The 25,256-nt window shown below is 43.4% G+C and overlaps 1 protein-coding gene and 1 pseudogene across 8 annotated transcripts in view; one reads left to right on the top strand and one right to left on the bottom strand.

Annotated features, from left to right (window-relative positions):
• LOC141127058 (uncharacterized) overlaps window positions 1-25,256 on the top strand; it is a 291,214-nt gene that overhangs the window by 164,838 nt on the left and 101,120 nt on the right. For all 8 annotated transcript variants that reach the window (XM_073613212.1, XM_073613215.1, XM_073613214.1 and 5 more), the window contains 5 exons: window positions 8,349-8,406; window positions 19,700-19,749; window positions 19,837-19,882; window positions 21,494-21,598; window positions 21,809-21,913. In XM_073613212.1, coding sequence (XP_073469313.1) covers window positions 8,349-8,406; window positions 19,700-19,749; window positions 19,837-19,882; window positions 21,494-21,598; window positions 21,809-21,913 — 364 coding nt within the window. The remainder of the gene's footprint in view (window positions 1-8,348; window positions 8,407-19,699; window positions 19,750-19,836; window positions 19,883-21,493; window positions 21,599-21,808; window positions 21,914-25,256) is intronic.
• Window positions 23,311-23,429, bottom strand: LOC141130861 (5S ribosomal RNA; annotated as a pseudogene).

The following is a 25,256-nucleotide window of genomic DNA, read 5'->3' as shown; positions in this document are numbered from 1 at the left end:
TCTAAATAGATTTGTTCCTATCTAGGTGAATTGGTTTTTCTATTTTTGCAAACCTACTCTGTTATCACGGAGTTGATTAGTAACTAAGTCTGTGCCCTTAGCGTGTTCTAAGTGTAAAACTATAAGTATTCTGAATAGATTTGTTCCTTTTTAAGTGAATTACTATTCTATCTTTGCAGAACTTGCTCTGTTATCACGGGGTTAATGAGTAACCAAGTCTGTGCCCTTAGCTTGTTCTAAGTGTAAACTATAAGTGTTCTGCATAGACTTGTTCCTATCTAGGGGAATTACTATTCTATTTTTGCAAAACTTACTCTGTGGTCACGGGGTTAATTAGCAACTAAGTCTGTGCCCTTAGCTTGTTCTAAGTGTAAAACAATGAGTGTTCTGAATAGATTTGTTCCCATCTAGGTGAATTACTATTCTACTGAGATATGTTCCTATATACATGGTTTAATATTATGAAAAGCCTCCAGACATAACGGTTGGCGGAGTGTCCTGCTTCCGCTTTTCGGGAAGAAGTCCTGAGTGTGCTCCTTCTTGCGCACTTCCCCCACAGGATTCTTTCCTACACTATAGTTCTATAAGTGTTTGTTGGGATAGGTTCGGGTACACAGACACCCTGAGATATGTTTATCGGGGTGTGGGGTGGGTTGGGTGGGGCTTTATGTTTTTGGTTTAGTTCTACAAATTTTTCTTTTTCTTTTTCCTTTTTATGTATTTGTTTAGTTTGCTCATACTTGTTCGGACAGAGTGTAACACTGCTAAGTAAGCATAACATGTGGTGCTCCATGACACTATGCTGGCTACTAGGGGCCGGTAGGCCCTCCATGACTCTAGCCTCGTGGGGCGTGTCAGTCTCTCCGGGTCCTGCCCACAGGGATCTCCGGCTACTTATCCCCCCCCCCTTTTTTTCTTTATAATATGGCTCCATTAAAAATTTTATCATGGAATGTCAGGGGTCTCAACAATAAAATTAAACGCTCCCTGGTCTTTGAATACATTAAAAAATACAATCCCCAAATTTGCATATTTCAAGAAACCCATTTAGTGGGAAGCAAAGTTATGAGCCTTAAGCGCCCCTGGGTACGGCATCATTATCATGCCTCCCACTCGAGTTACTCTCGTGGGGTTAGCATCTTGATACACAAATCCCTGGGCTGTGAGATTCTTGGGGTAAAACTGGACCCGGAGGGACGATATGTGCTGCTCCATGTGCTGGTCGACACGATTGAAATGGTGATTGTGGGGGTGTATTTGCCACCCCCAGCTAATATGTCCCTCCTCCAATCTATTGCTTCGCAATTGACACAATTTCCTACAGACAATGTAGTCCTAGTAGGAGATTTTAATATCCCGCCCAACCCCTCTTTGGATAAGTTATCATCAGACTCCCAAACAGAATCGGCCCTCTCTAGATGGGCGCAGGTGTTCGGGTTGGTAGATGTATGGCGCTGGAAGCACCCCTCAGATCGCATGTACTCTTGCCACTCCTCATCACATAACTCGCTATCCCGTATCGACCTCCTGTACGCAAGCGCCACTATGCTCCCCAAAATGCAGGATATCGCCATGCTCCCGCGTGGTGTATCAGATCACTCACCGCTACTTTGCTGCATCCAAACTACAAGGCCTGCAGCAGATAGAATTTGGCGCCTATCAAAATTCTGGATCACACACCCCACTATCGAGTTTGAAATAAATAGTCTAATTAACCAATTCTGGGCTATAAATGCAGGCACCACCTCACCGGGGAATGTATGGGAGGCATTTAAGGCCTATATTAGAGGTTGCTATATCTCATCAATTGCCACTGAACGCAAAAACGATTTGATTACACTGGAGCAGGCGGAGGCCAATGCCCAGGCCCTTGAGACCCGATATGTTCAGACTGCTAATCCCATAACAGGCCAGGACATGAAGGTGGCATATAGGGAGGTAATGCTGCTCAGAGTGGCCAAGGTAAACAAACGCCAACTAGCCCAAACCCAAAAAATTTTTGAACAGGGGGATAAAACGGGAAGACTGCTGGCCTGGATTTCTAAGGAGCAGTCCTCAGTTTCCGCTATAGCGCGACTTAGGAAAGAGGACGGGACTGTGGTGGCTGCCCCGGGGGAAATCAATACCAGTTTTGTGAAATACTACTCTGAGCTGTATTCCTCCAGGGTGAACTACACAATGGAAGAACTATCTGAATTTCTAAATAGAGTGTCGTTCCCGGTCCTTTCCTCTTCAGCGAGAGAAAGTTTGGAGGCACCGATCACCCTGGAGGAGGTACAGATTGCACTAAAATCAATGCAGACAGGTAAAACTCCGGGGCTGGATGGATTCCCATCAGAATTTTATAAACAAAACATGGAGGCAGTGGCACCCAGGCTGCACCACATGATCACCAAAACATTGCAGGAAGGGGCCCTTCCCTCCTCCATGGCCCAAGCTATTATAATAGTGATTCCCAAGGCGGGTAAAGACCCTCAGCTCTGCTCATCATATCGACCAATATCCCTCCTTAACTCGGACGCTAAAATACTGACAAAAATCCTTGCCAGACGCCTAAATGAGGTGATTCTCACCTTGGTCCATGAGGACCAGTCGGGCTTTATGCCTGGCAAGGCTACAGACATTAATCTCCGTAGACTCTACTCGGTCCTGGCCTCGGGGGCGGGAGACGACTGCCCTGCGGTAGTGGCCTCCCTGGATGCAGAGAAAGCCTTCGACTCGGTCGAGTGGCTGTATCTGTGGGAGGTCCTCCGTAGGTTCGGATTTGGTCCGGTCTTTGTCTCCTGGGTCAGGGCCGTGTATGCGGATCCGACGGCAAGGGTCCGCACGGGCACTGTCCTGTCTGCACCCTTTTCTCTGAGTAGGGGTACGAGACAGGGATGCCCCCTGTCCCCGGGGCTTTTTGCACTCGCTATAGAACCCATGGCAATCCTCCTTCGGTCTGACCCTGCGATACAGGGTATTCCTATAGGCCCCCTCCATGAAAAAATATCATTATATGCAGACGACACACTCTTATATCTCAGGGACAATGGCATTTCCCTGCGGAATGCGCTCTCGGTGATCAACGAATATGGGAAATACTCAGGGGTCTGCATAAATTGGGGTAAATCTATACTATTCCCGCTCCATTCTGGCACCGAAATCCCCCCCCCCAGACGAACAGCTTCAAAGGGTCTCTCAGTTCAGATACTTGGGGGTGGAGATTCACAGGGACCTAAAGAAGTTTATTCCTCTGAATTTGACCCCGGTGGTGTCCCAACTATCCCATAGGTGTGCAGTTTGGAAGAACCTTCCGCTCACACTTGTGGGTAGAGTGAATTTGGTTAAGATGACCGTCCTGCCCAAGTTCACTTACCTTTTTAGGCATACTCCTGTACCTTTGCCAGTCTCTTTCTTTAACAAACTAGATAGCATAATTACCTCCTTTGTATGGAAGGGAGCAATGCCTAGGATAGCTAAATCAACGCTACAACTACCAGTCACTTTGGGGGGTTTGGCCCTACCGTGTTTCATAAAATACTATTGGGCAGCAGTCCTGGTCACTGTTAAGTGGTGGCTGTCCAAAGCACCGATGAACCCTGCGTCTAAATTGGAGGCGGCAATGCTGGGCTCGCATGAGGAGCTCAACGTCTTAATTCATAAAGGACCCAAATCCGGCCCCCGGGTGACTACGCCCATGAGGACGACAATTAAGGTGTGGGATACTGTGGCCTCAAAGATGGGGACACCGAATGCGCGGTCCCCCCTGACCCCACTGTGGGGTAACCCCCGCTTGTCCCACTTTGCTTCCATGCCTGGCCCAAGTTTGTGGGTCAGGTATGGAATCACAACCCTGGGTGACATCCTCTCCGAAGGGCAGCTACTTACTTTCGATGACCTAAAACACAGTAGAGATCTACCGAACCACATGTTTTTCCGGTACCTGCAGCTACGCCATGCATTCCGGTCCCAATTCCCTAATGGGATAGATCTACAGCTATCTGACTTAGAAAATATGTTGCAATATCTAGACGGGGGTACGCTCTCTAACATTTATAATAAGCTGGTAGTCCTGGATACCTCTAAAGTCTCACGATTGTACACAACATGGCAGAATGATATCCCGGGCCTGACGGACGAGGACTGGGAGGAGGGGATTCAGCAATACTTACCCCTAATGATCTCAGCTAGAGACAGATATACCCAGCTAAAATTTCTTCATCGGGCCTACTACTCCCCTGCGCGTCTAGCGAGAATTAACCCAGGTAGATCGGCGATATGTCCTAGATGTGGTGCAGATGGTGCAGACTTCATTCATGTGGTTTGGTCTTGTCCTGTGGTGGAGGGCTATTGGAGGGAAGTCCTGTCTGAGATTAACTCTATAGGTGAGCTCACGGTCCCATTTAGTCCCATCCCACTTCTCTTGGGTATTTGTGATTTCCTTGAAGCCCCCCAGAGGAAGAAATTATTTGTATTTTATACGTCCTTCTACGCGAGGAAAGCTATTCTTCTACAATGGAATCAGACACAGCCCCCCACTAAAAAGGTCTGGTTGTCCCTGGTAAATGCCGCCCTGCCCCTCTACAAATTAACCTATCTAGGCAGGAACTGCCCACGCAAATTCGATAAGATTTGGGCCTGTTGGGCGAGGCGAAACATCTGTCCCTAGAATAACACTAACTAGCTTTTCTATCACCTTTTCATTCCTTCCTCAATACCACTTTCTTGTGCGAACAGTGTAAATCCCTAATTTAAATATAGTAATCAAGTGCTGCGCCAGACTTGGAGAGACCCGCCCTTTCCCCCAGCCCCCCTGCCCATCCCCCCCCATTTCCTCTCCCTATCCTTATTTACCCTTTACTCCTTCCTTGGGCCCCCTCCCCTCTCCCTCGCCCTCGAGATCTCAGGTCCCACTTGAGTAATACGACAAATACCAAGCTGTCATTTACTATTGTAATAACAACTACACTTGCTATTACGATGTGTGTGCACAACAGTTTGTTCCATTGCTTAACGACTATGCTAACTGAAAATGTAATGTGATTTATACTCTGTCTGTCTGAAAAATAGAATAAACTTTATGTTAAAAAAAAAAAAAAAAAATGCATATAAAAGCAAAGGAGAAGGCCTTCAAAAAATACAAGGTTGAGGGATCATCCTCAGCATTCAGAATTTATAAAGAATGCAATAAGAAATGTAAGGGTGCAATTAGGATGGCTAAGATAGAACATGAAAGACACATAGCGGAGGAGAGCAAAAAAAATCCCAAAAAATTCTTTAAGTATGTAAACAGTAAAAAAGGGAGGACAGACCATATTGGCCCCATAAAGAATGAGGAAGGACATCTGGTTACAAAGGATGGAGAGATGGCAAAGGTATTGAATTTATTCTTCTCCTCAGTCTTCACGAGTGAATCGGGGGGCTTCAGTAGCCAAAACTGCAGTGTTTATCCTCATGACACAACACAGGAAGCACCTACATGGTTAACAGAGGACGGAATTAAAATTAGACTTGAGAAACTTAACATTAATAAATCACCGGGACCAGATGGCTTGCATCCGAGGGTACTTAGGGAACTCAGTCAGGTGATTGCCAGACCGTTGTTCCTAATTTTTACAGACAGTCTATTGACTGGAATGGTACCAGCTGATTGGAGAAAAGCCAATGTAGCACCAATATTTAAAAAGGGCCCAAAAAACATCCCTGGGAATTACAGACCAGTTAGCCTAACATCAATAGTATGTAAACTCTTGGAGGGGATGATAAGGGACTATATACAAGATTTTAGTAATAAGAATGATATCATTAGCAGTAATCAGCATGGATTCATGCCATCTAGATAAAGGAAGGCCCGTAGACGTGGTGTATCTGGATTTTGCAAAAGCATTTGACACAGTTCCCCATAAACGTTTACTGTACAAAATAAGGTGCGTTGGCATGGACCATAGGGTGAGTACATGGATTGAAAACTGGCTACAAGGGCGTGTTCAGAGGGTGGTGATAAATGGGGAGTACTCAGAATGGTCAGGGGTGGGTAGTGGGGTTCCCCAGGGTTCTGTGCTGGGACCAATCCTATTTAATTTGTTCATAAACGACCTGGAGGATGGGATAAACAGTTCAATCTCTGTATTTGCAGACGATACTAAGCTAGGCAGGGCAATAACTTCTCCGCAGGATGTGGAAATCTTGCAAAAAGACCTGAACAAATTAATGGGGTGGGCGACTACATGGCAAATGAGGTTCAATGTAGAAAAATGTAAAATAATACATTTGGGTGGCAAAAATATGAATGCAATCTATACACTGGGGGGAAAACCTCTGGGGGAATCTAGGATGGAAAAGGACCTGGGGGTCCTAGTAGATGATAGGCTCAGCAATGGCATGCAATGCCAAGCTGCTGCTAATAAAGCAAACAGAATATTGGCATGCATTAAAAGGGGGATCAACTCCAGAGATAAAACGATAATTCTCCCGCTCTACAAGACTCTGGTCCGGCCGCACCTGGAGTATGCTGTCCAGTTCTGGGCACCAATCCTCAGGAGGGACGTACTGGAAATGGAGCGAGTACAAAGAAGGGCAACAAAGCTAATAAAGGGTCTGGAGGATCTTAGTTATGAGGAAAGGTTGCGAGCACTGAACTTATTCTCTCTGGAGAAGAGACGCTTGAGAGGGGATATGATTTCAATTTACAAATACTGTACTGGTGACCCCACAATAGGGATAAAACTTTTTCGCAGAAGAGAGTTTAATAAGACTCGTGGCCACTCATTACAATTAGAAGAAAAGAGGTTTAACCTTAAACTACGTAGAGGGTTCTTTACTGTAAGAGCGGCAAGGATGTGGAATTCCCTTCCACAGGCGGTGGTCTCAGCGGGGAGCATTGATAGCTTCAAGAAACTATTAGATAATCACCTAAATGACCGCAATATACAAGGATATGTAATGTAATACTTACACATAATCACACACATAGGTTGGACTTGATGGACTTGTGTCTTTTTTCAACCTCACCTACTATGTAACTATGTAACTATGTAACATAGAGGCTTATACAGACTGTTTTACCATGCACCCTCTGCTATCTGTAAATGATACTATACAAGGTGTGTCTAAAAATTTGGGAAATGGTCCGATATCTCATGGGCAACATGGACCAGGTGCGCTCGCATGCACATGGCTATCCAGAGACACATCTAGAAGTGACACCTAGCGTGGAGTACATGTGACCGTCAGGGTAAACCGCTGCGGGCAGTCAAATGTAGTCAGTGTGAGAGGTAGGATCACAGTGCAATGGAGCAACGAGTGAACATCAAGTTCTGCTACTAATTGGGGAAACCGGCGACGTAGACGCATGAAATGTTGGTGCAAGTGTATGGAGGCCGTGAGCAGAAAATGTGTTTATGACTGGTTCAAATGCTTTTGCAACAGGAAGAAAACGACTGAGGATGAGCCACGTTTGGGTCGGCAGTCGACAAGCAGATTTCCAAACATGGTTGAGCGAGTGTGACAAATGCTGGCACGAGATCGGCGACTGACTCCGATTGATAGCAAAGGAATTGGGCTTTAGCAAGGACATGGTGCGCACCATCGTCCGTAAAGATTTATATAAGTGGAAGATCTGTTCCCGGTTTGTGCTGCACAAGCTGACAGATGAACAGAAAGCAAATAGGATGGAAACCTCTTGAGATTTCATTACCATGTGTGACAAGGATCCATCCTTTTCTGCGAACCATCATCACAAGGGATGAGACCTGGTGCTACCAGTTTAATCCAGAATCCAATCGGCAATCATTGGAATGGCGTTCAGTCTTCCCTACGACCCAAAAAGAGTTGCATGCAAAAATCCAAGGTCAAGAGAATATTGATCGCATTCTTGGACAACAATGGCATTATCCATAAGGTAATCTAAGAATGTGTGACAGCGGTTCTACAATCGGTTCCTAAAGAGGCCTTTGCTGACAGTTTCCAGAAGCTTTATGAACGTTTCCAAAACTGTGTTGTGAAGGATGGTGATTATTTTGAAGGCCAATAAAGGTAATTTGTTTGTATCTTCTGTTTTGTTTGTTTTCTGATACCATTCACCAAACTTTTTAGACACACCTCGTATATCACCGCAACAATCTTTGAGGACCCATTCATACTTTAGTCATCTGCTGCAGTGCATTAATGTGTGTTACTCATGCATTACTGTGAGTTGTGTTAAAGTTGTGTCTAAGTTCACCTTTTTGGAACATGTTACATGTACCACCTGTATTTTTTTATGGTAATTGTGGTTATTGATCAGATAGCTACTCAAAATCATTCTCAAAATACTTAAGTTTAAGTGCTGCGGTTATAATGTAAATATATGTCTTTATTTTAAATAGTTTCCAAGCACTGCAAAATCTGTGGTGACATCATTGAGCAAATTAGAAAGCAAAGTGGGTAAGTAAAGACGAGTGAAATAAGCCGCTCAGAATGTGCTCCACCTCCAGCTTGATTCGGAACTTGTATCACCAGATAAGATTCACCCTAATGAATTGCAAATTTCACTAAAGTGCAGTTGCAGTGATGGTTTGCACAGGACAGTCATATGATGGAAGAAAGGGAGATTGTTATGACCAGTGCTATCAGTAATGTGCACCAAAAACACATCCTCCCCCCTAATTTATTGTGTGATTGTTCTCCTTGCTCTATCAGTGTGGTTGTCAGGAGGCACAAGCCGCCTCCGTCCGCCGGGCTCCAGGGCGCATGCGCGGAGGACTCACGCTACGCCGTACACCCGTTCACGGCCCAATGGTGCGGCGCGCGCGGGTGCACGGCGGTCCCCGTGTGCGCGCCGTGGCCGTGCGGGTGCCCGGCAGCGCTTCACGCTGACGCGCTCGCCGGAGGGCTACATCTGACGGCTCCAGCACCCAGTCGGGTTGCTGGTTTGTCGTCAGCTGTGCCCTGTCCCCTGTACCTGCTACTCCCTGTGATTTCTACAGTGTTTCCTGTGCTGAACTCTGCCTGTTAAAACGGATTACCCTTGTTTGCCTGATACCCTGACCTCTGCTTGTTAAACGGATTATCCTTGATTGCCTGATACCCTGACCTCTGCTTGTTAAACGGATTATCCTTGATTGCCTGATACCCTGACCTCTGCTTGTTAAACGGATTATCCTTGATTGCCTGATACCCTGACCTCAGCCTGTTATACGGATTACTCTTGCTTGCCTGATACCCCTGAACCCCGCCTGATTAAACGGACTTGCTCTTGCTTGTTATCCCGGTTCTGACCTCTGCCTGTATAACGGACTTGTCCTGCCGGAGACCCCAGTTCTAGTTAACCACTTGTCTTGCAGTTCCTCCAGTGCCCAACGGCTACACGGACCTCCCTCGGGCCCTTCAGGAATCCAGCCACCACCGGAAGCCCGTGCCTCCGCATGCCCCCAATTCCCTGTATCACTTCCAGGGGTCGGGTGCGCGTGGTCGTAAGGGCGAGCCGCTCTCGGCATCTTGGCCTCGGTGAGTATAGTCCCGACAGTGGTGCTCTTCTGTTGACCACATCATCAATGGATTTAATGACACCCTTACAACCCCCAGACACTGTGTGAGATGACTCATAAGATTCTGAATTCTTTGTGCCACCTGATGTGTACCCCCGCCCAGATGAGATGATAGTTCATTAATTTTTCTTTCCAGTTTTTTGTGCCCAGATCTAGATGATAGACCAGTAATTTTTCTTTCTGGCTGGAACTGCAAAGGTGATCAAGCCTGCAGGTTTCCAGTTGAGACAGTTTGAAGAAATGGTCCTGCATTGGTGAAAATAGTTAAAACGTGTTGCTGCTACCAGTTCACTTGCTGTGCTGCTGGCATTTGTTTCCGTACCACCATCACCTTCTTGCATTATGGGAGAATGGAGGACTGAAGCTCTCTGGGCCATACTCATTTACCCTTATTTCTTGCTGACATCTTAAGTGCCTTGAAAAAGTATTCACACCCCTTGACATTTTTCACATTTTGTCATGTTATAACCAAAAATTTAAATGTATTTTATTGGGATTTTATATGATAGACCAACACAAAGTGGTACATAATTGTGAAGTGGAAGGAAAATGATAAATGTTTTTCAATTTTTTTTTTACAAATAAATATCTGAAAAGTGTGGCGTGCATTTGAATTCAGCCCCCTTTACTCTGATACCCCTAACTAAAATCTAGTGGAACCAAATGCCTTCACCTAATTAGTAAATAAAGTCCATCTGTGTGTAATTTAATCTCAGTAGAAATACAGCTGTTCTGTGAAGCCCTCGCAGGTTTGTTAGAGAACCTTAGTGAACAAACAGCATCATGAAGGCCAAGGAACGCACCAGACAAAGTCAGGGATGAAGTTGTGGAGAAGTTTAAAGCAGGCTTTGGTTGGGGGCGTGGCCTGGAAAGCAATGGAGTGAGTCGTGGGTAAAGAGAGCTCCCTGCATTAAAACTCCTGATAAAGATCCTGCAGCTGAATTCGGGATAGGAAATATTACAAAATAATCTCCTACACTCCGGGATCACAGAGAGAATGTCTCCTTCGAAAAGGGCGACCGGGACAGCCGACAAACTAGCACAATATCGCCGTCAGGACAAAGACGTGCAGCAGGAAGATGGCGCCGACAGGTGTTCGGATCCCGAGCCCCAAGCATCTGACACGGCTAAGGTGCTGGACGCTATTGCGGCTCTGCAAGGTACCCTGACCGTCAAGATTGATGAAGTGAAAATTGACATCTCTCTCATGCGGCAAGATTTTTCAAAATTGAAAGACAGGGTTACGGAGGCCGAAACCAGAATAGGCAATGCAGAAGATATTCTACACCCTATGAGGAACACTACAGAGGATCTACAGCGGCAGATACAGCAATTACACTCCCATCAAGACGACATGGAGAACCGCTTAAGGCGATGTAACCTCCGGTTTATAGGCCTGCCAGAAAAGGAGGAAGGCACAGATCCAATAGCTTATCTGGATTCTCTCCTGCTCAAAAACTACGGAAGGGAAGCCTTCTCCGTGATGTTTGCTGTGGAGAGGGCGCGTCGCATCCCACCACCTGGAGCGCCTCCTCGCACTTTCATAGCGAAGTTCTTACATTTCCGGGATAGAGACAAAATACTGAAGCTTACCCGTGAGGAAGGGAACATCCAACTGGAGAACAGCCAGATCGCGGTATTCCCGGATTTCTCTAACGAAGTGCAGAGGAAAAGATTGCAATTTCAAGAGGTGAAGCGTCGCTTGAGAGTCCAACACCTCAAATATGCAATGCTTTTTCCCGCCAGACTGTGGGTAGAGGAAGATGGCCGAGCTCAGTTTTTCGAGGATCCAACGGCGGCTACAGCATGGCTGGATTAGAGAGGTCGTCCTGCCTAATGCCTGCAATGTCTTTCAATCCCAGTGAGTAAGTACTGTGACTGAGTTTGGATACCGATATTTGTTCTACTATGGGGAATTGTGAATTTGTTTTCCTAGCTTTGCCCTATCCTTGAGGAGGAGAGTGCTTCTGTGCGGGGAGGGAATGGAATGGGGGCTAAAGCGACTATCCGTGTATACCATAATGGGGTTTCCTAGGATGGTTCAAGACTACTTATTCCCCAAGTGTTGATCCATAGACATCGCTACGTCACAAGCTTAACACAGTATGGACTGAGTTTTAAATTACTTGCCGTACGTTATACTCCTGTACTATGTTGTGAAGGAAATCTGCAAATAATATACTCTGTACAAGCATTGGAATATTTTCTATAGCACTCTACAGACTTGGACTTTGACTATAATTGTTGCACAGCTATATATAAGAAGTGCAGGGAGCAAACATTAAGGGAGCTCTGTGGTGGTCTTGTACCCCCTCTTTTCACCTCGCTCCACAATTGACAGTGGATTTGTCGCTCCCCTAACAATGGTTATTCAACATCTTGAAATGACGTTACTCATGATAAGAAGTGTGCCTCCAGCGGGTCGGAACCGCTGGATGTTAAATCCCATGTTGATCGGGAATGTATGCTCGCATCAAGTTGGGGGGATGCGCAGCTGGGTGGGACGGGATATGTTCATTGGGTTTTTTCGTTTTGTTCTGGGAAATACAGCACTGATGAAGATGATGCAAGTACAGACATGCAAATTGTAAATACTATTGGAATATATAGTATACAGCAGCACAGGATTGGGGAAGCTAGATGGGTATTAATTCTCTCGTGCCTTGCTGGTTCGACCGCAATGTTTAAAATCTGGGGGTAACATGACTGATCTTAAATTTCTAACGTGGAATGTGCGGGGCTTGCGTGACAAAGTTAAGCGCACCGCTGCCCTAGCACTTCTTAAGTCACAAAAAGCTGATATTATCGCATTCGTGGAAACCCACATCACAGGTCACTTACAGGTGGCTTTAAAAAGACCATGGGTGGGCTGGGAGTATCATAGCACCCACACTAATCAGTCTAGGGGCATATCGCTTCTAATAGCTAAAAAAGTTCCCTTTGAGTTGGTGGCATTGGAGTTGGACCAGCAGGGAAGATATTTGTTTCTAAATGCTCTCGTTGGAGGAAACCCATTACTAGTGCTAGCAAGTTATGTCCCTCCTCCATTTACGTCGTAAGTAGTCTTAAAAGGATTGGCATTTATGGCTAAGAACCCAACGATCCCGGCGGTGTGGATAGGAGATTTTAACATGACCATGTATCCGACACTGGATAGACCAGTACAAACTGGCTCCTCCAGCGGCTCACCACAACATACCAGACTAAGCAGAATGCTGACGGAGTTTGCTATGACAGATGTATGGAGGTGGCAAAACCCGTCAGCAAAAGCATACACATGTCATTCTGCCAGCTACAACACGATGTCAAGAATTGACTTTGTGTCGAACTCCCTGCTGCCTAAGATTACAGGATCAGGTATAGCCCCAAGAGCTCTATCGGATCATTCCCCTTGCTGGATAACAGCATCTATATTAAGAGTAGCACCCACCCCTATCTGGAGGCTTAACCCATTCTGGCTCTCAGTTATACTGGACCTTGGAGGGATAATAAGGGAATTACAGTATATATTAAATAATCCAAATACTACAGAATCAGTTCCTCTGGCCTGGGATATATTTAAAAAGCCCGCAGAATACTCTCATCTAGAATAAATAGATTTAAACAATCTTCTAAACTTATCTTACAACTGACGACTGACAAACTGCAGGAACTGGAAACAGCTTATGCTCTAGATCCCAGTCCTGACAATCTTCATAAAGTAAAACTGCAAACTAGAGTAGTATCTCAAATGCATATTGAGAAAGCCAAACAACAAGTGTTTTTCAGCAAACAACGGGTATTCGAACATGGGGAACAAGCAGGGAAACTGCTGGCGTACCTAGTACATTTAAATGATAAACCCCCGGTTGTGGTGTCCCTGGCCACACCTCAAGGGGACCTCATAACAGACCCACCTCAGGTAGCCGCTCGATTTCAATCTTTTTATAGTCAACTATATAAAACACAAAGCACACATTCTCCACAAGATATCAAAAACCACTTACATAGTATTCAATTCCCTAGGCTTACCCCAGATCAGGTTAGGATGCTTGAAGCCTCTATAACTCAAGATGATATCTCAGAAGCTTTGTCCCAGCTGTCTAAATCCAAAGCTCCTGGCCTAGATGGCCTACCGTTAGAATTCTATGCTACATTTTCAGAAATTCATATCCCTAAATTAAAACAACTTTATCAAAACATATTTGATAATGGAACGCTCCCCCCCTCCATGCAGGAGGCACAAATAATAGTTTTACCAAAACCGGGGAAGGACCCCCATATTCCCGAGTCGGACCGTCCCATATCTTTACTTCAAGTAGATATCAAACTACTGGCTAAGATTCTTGCCTCCCGCCTTAATAAAGTTATACTTTCATTAATACACCCTGATCAAACTGGCTTCATGCCCGGGAAAAATACAGCCATGAATATTAGGAGGTTATTTTTAAATCTTCAAGCACACCATGATAACCATGGTACCAGAGTAGTAGTGGCTTTGGATACCGCCAAGGCCTTCAACTCGGTGGAATGGTCATTTTTCTGGGAATGTTTACAAGAATTCGGATTTGGGCCAAATTTTATTAAGTGGGTGCAAATACTATATCAATCACCAAAATCACGAGTCTTTGTTAATGGATGGTTATCTGGGCAATTTCCCCTTAAAAGAGGCAAGCGGCAGGGGTGACCTCTCTCCCCACTATTATATGCATTGGTGACTGAACCTTTGGCTATAGCTATCAGGGCAGCAACAGAGATAGTTGGTCTACGAGTGGATACTTTTACAGAAAAAATAGGTTTATACGCGGACGACACTATATTGTATCTAGCTGATCAAGGCCCGTCGCTTCAGGCAGCGCTGGGGATTATTGACAGAATGGGAAGTTTCTCAGGGCTGCGCATAAACTGGGATAAATCCCAGATACTCCCCATAGATCATTCCCCCCCCCCCCCACACACACACACACCTGGACTTACCATTAGCTAGGGTAAACATCATTAAATATCTTGGGGTGCTAGTTTCAAGGGAACTAAAGGATTATGTTGTTAACAATGTGGAACTGCTGTTTGCCATGCTAAAAGCTAAAACACAAGCCTGGTCCAAACTGCCCCTAGGGGTAATGGGACGAATAAATATCATTAAAATGATTATTTTACCCAAGATCCTTTATATGGTGTGGCACGTTCCCCTATATATCCCCCTAAAGTTTTTAAAAAAAGATGGAATCTATACTAAATTCATTTGTTTGGGGGCATCAACGACACAAATTGGCCTGGCATATTCCATAAAATCCCTCAAATATGGGAGGAACCTCACTTCCAGACCTACAAGAATACTATATAGCGGCACAGTTATCCCATATGTACTATTACCATAAGAACAAAATGCAACGCTATAGAATGTTCTCCGCAGGATGTGGAAACCTTGCAAAAAGACCTGAACAAATTAATGGGGTGGGCGACTACATGGCAAATGAGGTTCAATGTAGAAAAATGTAAAATAATGCATTTGGGTGGCAAAAATATGAATGCAATCTATACACTGGGGGGAGAACCTCTGGGGGAATCTAGGATGGAAAAGGACCTGGGGGTCCTAGTAGATGATAGGCTCAGCAATGGCATGCAATGCCAAGCTGCTGCTAATAAGGCAAACAGAATATTGGCATGTATTAAAAGGGGGATCAACTCCAGAGATAAAACGATAATTCTCCCGCTCTACAAGACTCTGGTCCGGCCGCACCTGGAGTATGCTGTCCAGTTCTGGGCACCAGTCCTCAGGAAGGATGTACTGGAAATGGAGCGAGTACAAAGAAGGGCAACAAAGCTAATAAAGGGTCTGGAGGATCTTAGTTATGAGGAAAGGTTGCGAGCGTTGAACTTATTCTCTCTGGAGAAGAGACGCTTGAGAGGGGATATGATTTCAATTTACAAATACTGTACTGGTGACCCCACAATAGGGATAAAACTTTTTCGCAGAAGAGAGTTTAATAAGACTCATGGCCACTCATTACAATTAGAAGAAAAGAGGTTTAACCTTAAACTACGTAGAGGGTTCTTTACTGTAAGAGCGGTAAGGATGTGGAATTCCCTTCCACAGGCGGTGGTCTCAGCGGGGAGCATTGATAGCTTCAAGAAACTATTAGATAATCACCTGAATGACCGCAACATACAGGGATATGTAAGGTAATACTGACACATAATCACACACATAGGTTGGACTTGATGGACGTGTGTCTTTTTTCAACCTCACCTACTATGTAACTATGTAACTATGAATGTTAGTGTGTAACAGTCCTGGGAGCTCATTAACTTCACCTCTCCAGGCTATATTTCGGGGAGGACAAATTAGTAAAAGACCTTCACACTACAATGATGGTGTGCTTTTACACCATCAAAAAATATGGGAAATAGCTCTAAAGAAGATTAAAATGGGGCATATACATTCCCACACCCCCTTGTGGCTTAATAATCACCTGTCAGAACTAAAACAAATACCAGACCTTACTATATGGGCTAAGTATGGGATACTTTACCTCCATCGAGTAATAACTGATTCTCGACCTAAAACATTTCAATCCCTCAAAGAAGAATACTCTATTCCACACCAATTAGTGTTTAGGTACTTACAGCTCCGCCATGCACTACGCTCTCAATTTAGGGACATCACTATTACTCTGGAACGCCCCCAAATTCTGGATATAATTATGGGATCAGAATCTCAAAAACTGATATCAAACCTATACTATACCATTAGACCAAGAATAACTTCAGTATTACCAAGAATAACCTCAGTAGTACAAAAGGCCAAATCAAGATGGGAAAAAGATATGGGAGCTATCAGTGACTCTGACTGGGATAAAATATTAGAAAACGTTAGAACATCACCTAGACTTTCGGATAGATTGACACAGCTGTATATTGTTCATCAGGCTTACCTGACACCCAATAAGATGGCCAAGTTCCAACTTACATATAGGTCAACATGCCCCCTGTGTGATGAAGAGTCAGGCCAATTTTATCACTTAATTTGGGAATGCTCTATCCTTCAGGTATACTGGATCCAAGTGATTAAATTCCTACATGACAAGATGGGGTCCCCAGTTGTACAGGACCCAAAATTATGTATCCTGGGCCTTCTACCGGATACAGATATAGATACATTTCAAGCCACTTTTATCTATGAAGTTCTCTTTATGGCTAGAAAAGTGATAGCTAAAACCTGGTTGCAGAATACTACTCCTACTTTATCAAGCTGGAAAAATGATATTAATAATTTTCCTCCATATAAACAATTGATCTATAAGCATAGAGGATGTACACAAAAGTACTCAAGGATATGGGACAGGTGGTTGGAAGACGCGGAGACTTGTACATAGAGTTACAAGTTTATTGTTAACAGTATCTTGATTACCCTAATGCATATGTATGGTATATAAATAAAGAAATATAAGATTTGCGGGCGGGGAAGAGGAGGAGAGGAAAAGTAGCCTAAGACACCTGTGAAAACCTTACTGAAAGATTAATTTATTAAGGTTAGCAATCCAGAATTGTAGAATGGAACAGTTTACAGATGTACTGTTTGTGGTTGTGCCTACATCATATGTACATGTCAAATATTTGATGTTCACTTGTCTGTCTTTAATTAATAAAGTCTGATTTCACAATTAAAAAAAAGCAGGCTTTGGTTATAAAACAAATATCCCAAGGTTTGAACATCTCATGGAACACTGTTCAATCCCTCATCCAAAAATGAAAAGAGTATGGCACAACTGCTCTTAGATTGTAAGCTCTAAGAGCCCATTCACACAGGGGCAACTTTTGATCCGACTTCAAGTCGCCCCTAGTCGCCTCAAGTCGCCTCAAGTCCGGCTACATGAATAAATCAATGTAAGTGAATGGATCTGTCTTAATGCACACTACTGCAGTCGCTCCGACTTCAGAAAAGGTTCCTGTACTACTTCAATCCGACTTGAAGGCAACTTGTACCCACTGATTTCAATGGAAGTTGCCTCCAAGTCTGATCACTGTTCATACTGAGGCAACTTTACAGGAAGCAGAAAGGAAACAGAAAGTAATTTCCTCCACTAAACAGCCAGCCCCCTCCTTCTCACACACAGCTAATAAGCTCTGATTGGCCACTTGTAAAGTTCCCTGTCCTGGAGGCGACTTCAAGTTGTGTTGTAAGTTGCCCCAAGTCGTGCTGTGATTCATACTCAAGTCGTGTCCAAGTTGCCTCCCAAAGTCGTGCTGGAAGTCGTGTTGCCCCTGTGTGAATGGGCTCTAAGGAGCAGGGCCCTCTGATTCCTACTGTATCAAAGTGTATTGTATTTGTACTGTCTAACCTCAAGTTGTAAAGCGCTACATAAACTGTTGGCGCTATATAAATCCTGTATAATAATAATAATAATAATAACTGCAAAGCTACCAAGACATTGCCATCCACCTAAACTGAGAGGCCAGGCAAGGAGAGCATTAACCAGAGAAGCAGCCAAGAGGCCCATGGTAACTCTGGAGGAGCTGCAGAGATCCACAGCTCAGTTGGGAGAATCTGTCCACAGGACAACTATTACAAATCTGGCCTTTATAGAAGAGTGGCAAGAAGAAAGCCATTGTTGAAAGAAAGCCATAAGAAGTCCCGTTTGCAGTTTGCGAGAAGCCATGTGGGGGACACAGCAAACATGTGGAAGAAGGTGCTCTGGTCAGATGAGACCAAAATGGAACTTTTTGGCCTAAAAGCAAAACACTATGTGTGGCGGAAAACGAGCACTGCACATCACCCTGAACACACCATCCCTACCGTGAAACATGGTGGTGGCAGGATCATGTTGTGGGGATGCTTTTCTTTAGCAGGGTCAGGGAAGCTGGTCAGAGTTGCTGGGAAGATGGATGGAGCTAAATAAAGGGCAATCTTAGAAGAAAACCTGTTAAAGTCTACAAAAGATTTGTGACTGGGGCCGAAGTTCACCTTCCAGCAGCACATTTTAAACATATTTATTTGTAAAACATTTTGAAAACCATTTATCATTTTCCTTCCACTTCACAATTATGTGCCACTTTGTGTTGGTCTATCACATAAAATCCCGATAAAATACATTTACGTTTTGTTTGTAACATGGTAAAATGTGGAAAATTTCAAGGGGTATGAATACTTTTTCAAGGCGCTGTAGACATTCAGTGTTTTGCTTTTATCGGATCTCAGAAATATACATTTTTCTTTTAACCCATGAAAAATTAAAAACCCTGGAACACCGCTAATATTTTGTCCCAACAGACCTCAAGTACAGTATTTATAGTGTAATCATAGGTACAAACCATAAGGCAAAACCTAACTAACTCTAAGCCTACCTCAGCCATATTCTAATCTATCTAGCCCTGTAAAGAAAAAATCATTATACTTACCGGTCCTGCAGCCGCTCCAGTCTGGTCTCCAGTGGCGTCTGTGTGCAGGAGACAGCCAACGGCTGGGAAGTGACATCACCCATAGAGTCACTATGGGTTTCCATTGTCAGCTGCCTCGGTGCTTTCCTTGTGGTAGAAAAAAATCCTGCTTGCAGCATCTTTGGAGCATGTTTGAGGAGCTAAAACAAAGTGCACCATAAATGCTCCTCTCCATTGAAATAAATAAAAACCTCCTCAAAAGCACCTCAAAAAAGCCCCCACTAAGCATTTTTTTTGGTGCAGTTTTAGAGTCACATGTCTTTTTTTTTAAAAACTGCACAAAAAGCGCATAGGAGTTTTACTAGCAGTTTTGAAGCAAACTGGTGTGAAAGTGCCCTTAGAGGAGTGTCTTTGGTACCCTTTTTTTTTTTTTTTAGCTCCCTAAACATGCTCCAAAAAAGCACATCAAAAACGCTCCTCTCCATTGAAATGAATGGGAACCGCCTCAAAAACGCCCCCACTAAGCAATGAAAACTTGCAAAACAAATCAGTCAGATTCACTTCATCAATTACCACAGTTCTGAGCATTGATAAAAGGCAGGACTACCAAAAAACATTTTTTTCCTACAGCAAGACTATATATAAGTATCTATCAACATATACTGCGTCTGCACAGCCTTTGCTTTTTAAAAAAATATCCTGCTCTTTCATTTCCATATGTTGTGGTTCTGTTTTTTTTTTCTCTTCTTGTCTTACTTTTATTTACCTCAACAAATGCACTATTCCATGGCTTTCCATCAGAGTAATGTCTATCATTATTTTTACATATGTAGGTGGTGCAGCCTCTGTACAAATTTCAGAACACCGTATTGTTTCCCAACAAGTAAGACAATGTGCAGTCATACATCTGACAAATAAAATATATAAACTTACTACTATAGGTGTATTAAAATTACTTTCTTTGTAACAGACTCAGAAATATTTGAGTAGTGTGGATGGAGACCTTAGAAATTCAGGTATGTTTTATTTTCTTGTAGAAAAAAAATCAACCCTTTCCGAACCTTCATTATTTAGATTATTTGAGCTGTGTAGTTTAGGTGGCACTATATTAACAAAGTGTAAAGTAAACTGAGTGAGGTGTTACCTATGACATCCAATCACCTGTTTGTCCTATCCTGTTTAGAAATAAAAATATGTCCTGATTTTATGACAGCTCTGAATAGTATTAGAATAGATATGTTGGACTTACTGCATCTTCAATCAAATTAAAACAAGTTGGAGGCCTAGATTGTGACTCTATGTTAAATGTTCACGTTCACCTCTATTATGTTCACCTCTATTATGTTCACCTCTATTAACCTTCTATGAGGAGGTGAGCTGCCATCTAGATAAAGGAAGGGCAGTAGACGTGGTGTATCTGGATTTTGCACAAGGCATCCAATACAATTTCCCACAAACGTTTACTGTGCAAACTAAGGTCTGTCGGCATGGACCATATTAAGAGTACATGGATTGAAAACTGGCTACGGGGGCGAGTCCAGAGGTTGGTGATAAATGAGGAATACTCAGAATGGTCTGGTGTGGTAAGTGGGGTCCCCCAGGGTTCTGCCCTGGGACCAATCCTATTTAATTTATTAATAAACGATCTGGAGGATGGGATAAACAGCTCAATCTCAGTATTTGCGGACAATACTAAGCTAAGCAGGACAATAACTTCTCCACAGAATGTGGAAACCTTGCAAGAAGATATGAACAAATTAATGGGGTAAGCAACTACATGGCGAAAGTAGAAAAATGTAAAATAATGCATTTGGGCTACAAAAATATGAATGCAATCTATACACTAAGGGGAGAATCTCTGGGGGAATCTAGGATGGAAAAGGACCTGGTGGTCCTAAAAGATGACAGGCTCAGCAATGGCATGCAAAGCCAACAGAATATTGGCATGCATTAAAAAAGAGATTAATTCCAGAGATAAAATGGTAATTCTCCCACTATACAAGACTGGTCCGGCCGCGCCTGGAGTATGCCGTCCAGTTTTGGACACCAGTTCTCAGAAGGGATGTGCTGGAACTGGAGAAAATACAGAGAAGGGCAACAAAGCTAATAAAGAGACTGGAGGATCTCAGTTATGAGGAAAGACTGCAAGCATTGAACTTATTCTCTCTGGAGAGGAGACGCTTGAGAGGTGGATCCATCCGAATCTCTGAAACTCCGAATCATAACATATTGAATGGATCCGAAATTAATTTAACTAAAATGTTTATAATTCTGATGGATCTACATCCATCCAGCCCAAACAGAGTGCATAAGTAATCTTCTGAAATAACAAATTAACACAGTAAAAAGAATATAGCCATTCTTTTGAAATATGAATCGATTGGGAAAAACAAATATACGAAACAAATCCGAATATAGGAAATGAATTCCAAAAACAAATCATTGTAACATAACATGTTGTGCACATCTCTATACATGTATACACATATATACTGTATCTTTTTAAAAAGAAAATAATGGTGTCAGAAAGTAAGGAGGCATTACAGATGGAATTTTGTGTAGAAATGTATAAAGGTATCTACATCAGCTTTATTTTATTAATTTGTTTGTTAAAATAATGGATACAGGTCAGACAGCAGATGAGCCAGCTTCTCCTGATAAGTCCCCAAAAGAGGAATGCATGCTTGTGGAGGAGATAACACATGCAGATGATGACACTGTTCTACTTTATGGTGAGCTCAGATTTTTCTGGCTGCACACAAAAAATGTGTTGCTTCGGCATTACCGTGTGCTAATAAACATGTATACACATACAGTATACTGTATATTTTTAATAAGAAAAGAATTGTGGCATTAAGTAAGAAGGACAGCATTTTGTGATGAAAAGTATTTAAGTTGCTTCATTTAACATGTAATATTTTTTATGGTAATAATGGATGCAGGGCAAACATTGGACAAGCCAGCTTCTCCTAGTAGCCATCAGGAAAATGGATGCAAGCTTGTGGAGGAAATAAAACATGTAGATGAAGACACTGCTCTCCTTTTTGGTGAGTTCAGATTTCCTGGGTTTCCCCAAAATGTGTTGCTTTTGGCTTGCCAAGTGTTAACATACATGTATAGGGGTTAGACAAAAATATGGAAACACTACATGATTTTCAGTTGTGAAAGTGATGACATGTTTCACGTTGTAATAATTATCGTTTTTACGGTAATAACAATATTTCAATAATTCATATTGATGAGGAAAGTTCCAAGAAAGTCCGTTCAGTTCTCATGCAAAAACTGAAAAATTGATTTCATAATAAAAATAGCAAAATATTACAAAAACAGCGGGGTTCCACTCAAATTTTTAACTTAATCTTACCCCCTTCAGTTAATTGCATAGATGTTCAAATGCCGCACGAAAATTTTTTTTATCGCTGTAATTACCTTTATATTGTACTTTATTGTCGCACTTCCTGTCTCTCCTCCCATGGGAGTAGGCGTGTTTATTGCCTTTCTCCGGCGGCGCACTGTCTCCTGGGAGCTTAGTGTCAGGCTTCCCAAGATTCAGTGCGGAAACAATGATTATGCGTGTGAACAAGCTGTGAATGAACAGCATTCACCGCATCCAGGAAATCAATGCTTGTGGGCTTCACATGCCCACAAGCAAGATGGAAACAGCCAGCATCACATTTTCTAAGTTATTCTTCAGTATGAAAACAGACAGAGGCGGAAATATTACACCCAAACTGTGAGTATTATTTTGGGGTTAGCAAAGTGTCTCAATGACCTAAAAAAAAAAAAAAAAAGATTGGTCGCCGGACTCCCGCTTTAAGATGAAGATTGAATCAGATGTGTGTTTGTGTGTGTAGATGTAGATGTCCTTGTGTTTGTTCCTGACACAAAGTTGTCGATTTCTTTGTTGAACCTGGACGCAAACAGATCTATATCTGGGATCCCCCATTTGTGACATATTGACAGGAAGATGTCGGGGTGAATGAACCATTCTCCCGGGAACAACTGCTGGCGACTCAAGTAGTCTGCCTGCCAATTCTCTATTCCTAGAATGAAGACTGCCGATAGGCAAAGTACATTGTTTTCTGCCCAAGATAGGATATGATTCACCTTTCTCTGGGCCGCACAACTTCTTGTGCCCCCTTGGTAATTAATATAGGCCATTGCTGTGGCATTGTCGGATTGAATCCTGGCAGGACAATACCGTAAACTGAACGTTCAGGCCCTCAGGACCAAGAGCTCTGCCTGAATTTCTAAAATGCTAATGGGCAAGGCCATTTCTGATCTGGGCCACTTCTCTTGGACAGTTGGCTCTTCCAGGACTGTTCCCCAACCTAAACAAAAAAGGTTGGCATATGTTGTTACCACTTCCCAGGTAACTGAAGGAAGGATTTTCCCCTTAGTAGATTTTTGGATATTAACCATAAACTCAGTCTTCGGCGCACCCAGCCTACAGCATCTGGTATTTCCATGTGGTCTCTCATCCGGGTACTAACCAGGCCCGACACTGCTTAGCCTCCAAGATCAGATGAGATCGGGCGCTATCAGGGTGATGTGGCCGTAGGCTTTGGAGTCAGACACATTGGGAATGTAGAGCTTGAACCCTTTGTTCCAAGCCGATAGGATACTGTTTTGCAGCAGTCTCGAATGAAACTGAGCATAAGGAACAGCCTCGAATGAAGCCACCATCTTTCCCAACAACCTCATGCAAAGTTGAATAGAAGAACTTCATTTTGCTTCGACCACCTAAATCAGTTTCTTTATGGCGCTGATCTTTGCCTGGGGTAAGAATACCCCTTTCTGGGTGTACCTATGATCGGACCCAAGTATTTTAGCCTTCTTCATGGTTTTAAAGAAGATTTCTCCTAGGTTGAGAATCCGACCTAGATATTCTAGGTAGTTGAATGTGGTGACCATACTTTGGTCTAAGCGGCTACCGACTGGTCTATCAAGAACAGATCGACTAGGTAAACCATAATCGTTATACCTTGGGCCCTTAATCTGGCTAGAAGAGGGGCCAGAACCTTTGTAAACACTCAAGGTGCAGTAGCTGGACAAGAAAGCAGAGCTACACACTGAAAATGAAGATTTTCCACCTTGAAAAGTAGATATTACTAGTGAGTGAGGAAATAGGCATATGGAGGTATGGATCTTTGATGTCGATTGATGCCAGAAGTTCTCCTCCTTGTAGGATGGAGATAACTGATTTGGATTTAGATTTTCGAGGTCCAGAATATCCATTCGCATTTGGCACCTTGAAAAAAAGAGGTTTAAATCAAACCCCAACCTCTGTTCTTACATGGGGACCCCCATGATCACATTTTTCTTTTTCTCTGGATCCTTAGAAACGTTTGATCTGAGAAAACGAGGAGACAGGAACTCTTGGAACTCCAGTTTGTACCCTGAAGCTATTGAGGAAGTCCCCCATTCATCTCGACACTCTTCCTGCCAGATCCTTGAGAACTGCAGAAGAATTCCCCCTATTCGATTGAACCTGACGGAAGCCGTCGTGACTGCCCAGAGGCTAATGCCTCTGGCACAGGAGAAGGAGCTTTAAAACGAAAATACATTTACTCCTTTTCTTAAATGGCAAAAGGGGTGCTTTCCACTAGAATTTCTTTGGATGTATTATCCAAAACATCCCCAAATAGCTGTTTCACAGCAAAAAGGAAGACTGGCCAGGAGCTTCTTACAAGGCGCTTAGCGAAGGGCACAAGGCCTGAAGGATAGAATCTCTCATAGCAACTATTGCAAACATAAAGCTGCCTCCTGGGCCTGCTGAGCAGGATAACCTTGAACACCTGTTTAAACTGGTCTCTCAATGATTAAGCAATTACTGTCAGCGCAGGCTGAGACACTCAATTTGCCAGAGAAAAAAAGTGTTTTTTTTCAATAGGAATTCCACCTTTTTATCCGTTGGATCCCTAAGCATTTGAGCATTGTCTGCCGGACAAGTCAAACTTATTCACAGAGGATATAGCAGCGTTAATTGCTGGTATACCCTAGTGAATTTCCTCCACCATAGGATAAAGTGTGAAAACCTTTTAGGAGGGAAAAAAATGCTTATCTGGGTGATCCTCTCAGATACAAAAAAGCTTTTCCAGCAATGAATGGACAGGAAAAGGCATGCACAGCTTGAGGAGGCTTTAGTGAACCCAAACACTCAGTTAAGGGTACATAAATGTGGAGTGATCATTCAGCAAGAAATTGCACCATGAATCTTAAGATTGGAACAGCTGATTCTCCCGCATTTGACACCTCAAAAGAGTCATCAGCCTAACCACGGTCCCCTGAGGGAATTCGTCTTCTCCTGCCCCTAGTTCCTCAGTTTGAGGGTACTGGGTAATGGAAGAAAACCTGTCGCATTTTGACCCACACTGGGGTGCGATTAAA

The sequence above is a fragment of the Aquarana catesbeiana genome, linkage group LG02, assembly GCF_042186555.1.
Source record: "Aquarana catesbeiana isolate 2022-GZ linkage group LG02, ASM4218655v1, whole genome shotgun sequence".
Lineage (NCBI taxonomy): Eukaryota > Metazoa > Chordata > Amphibia > Anura > Ranidae > Aquarana > Aquarana catesbeiana.
Note: the sequence above shows the minus strand (reverse complement) of the source record. Positions and strands in the feature narration are given on the sequence as shown.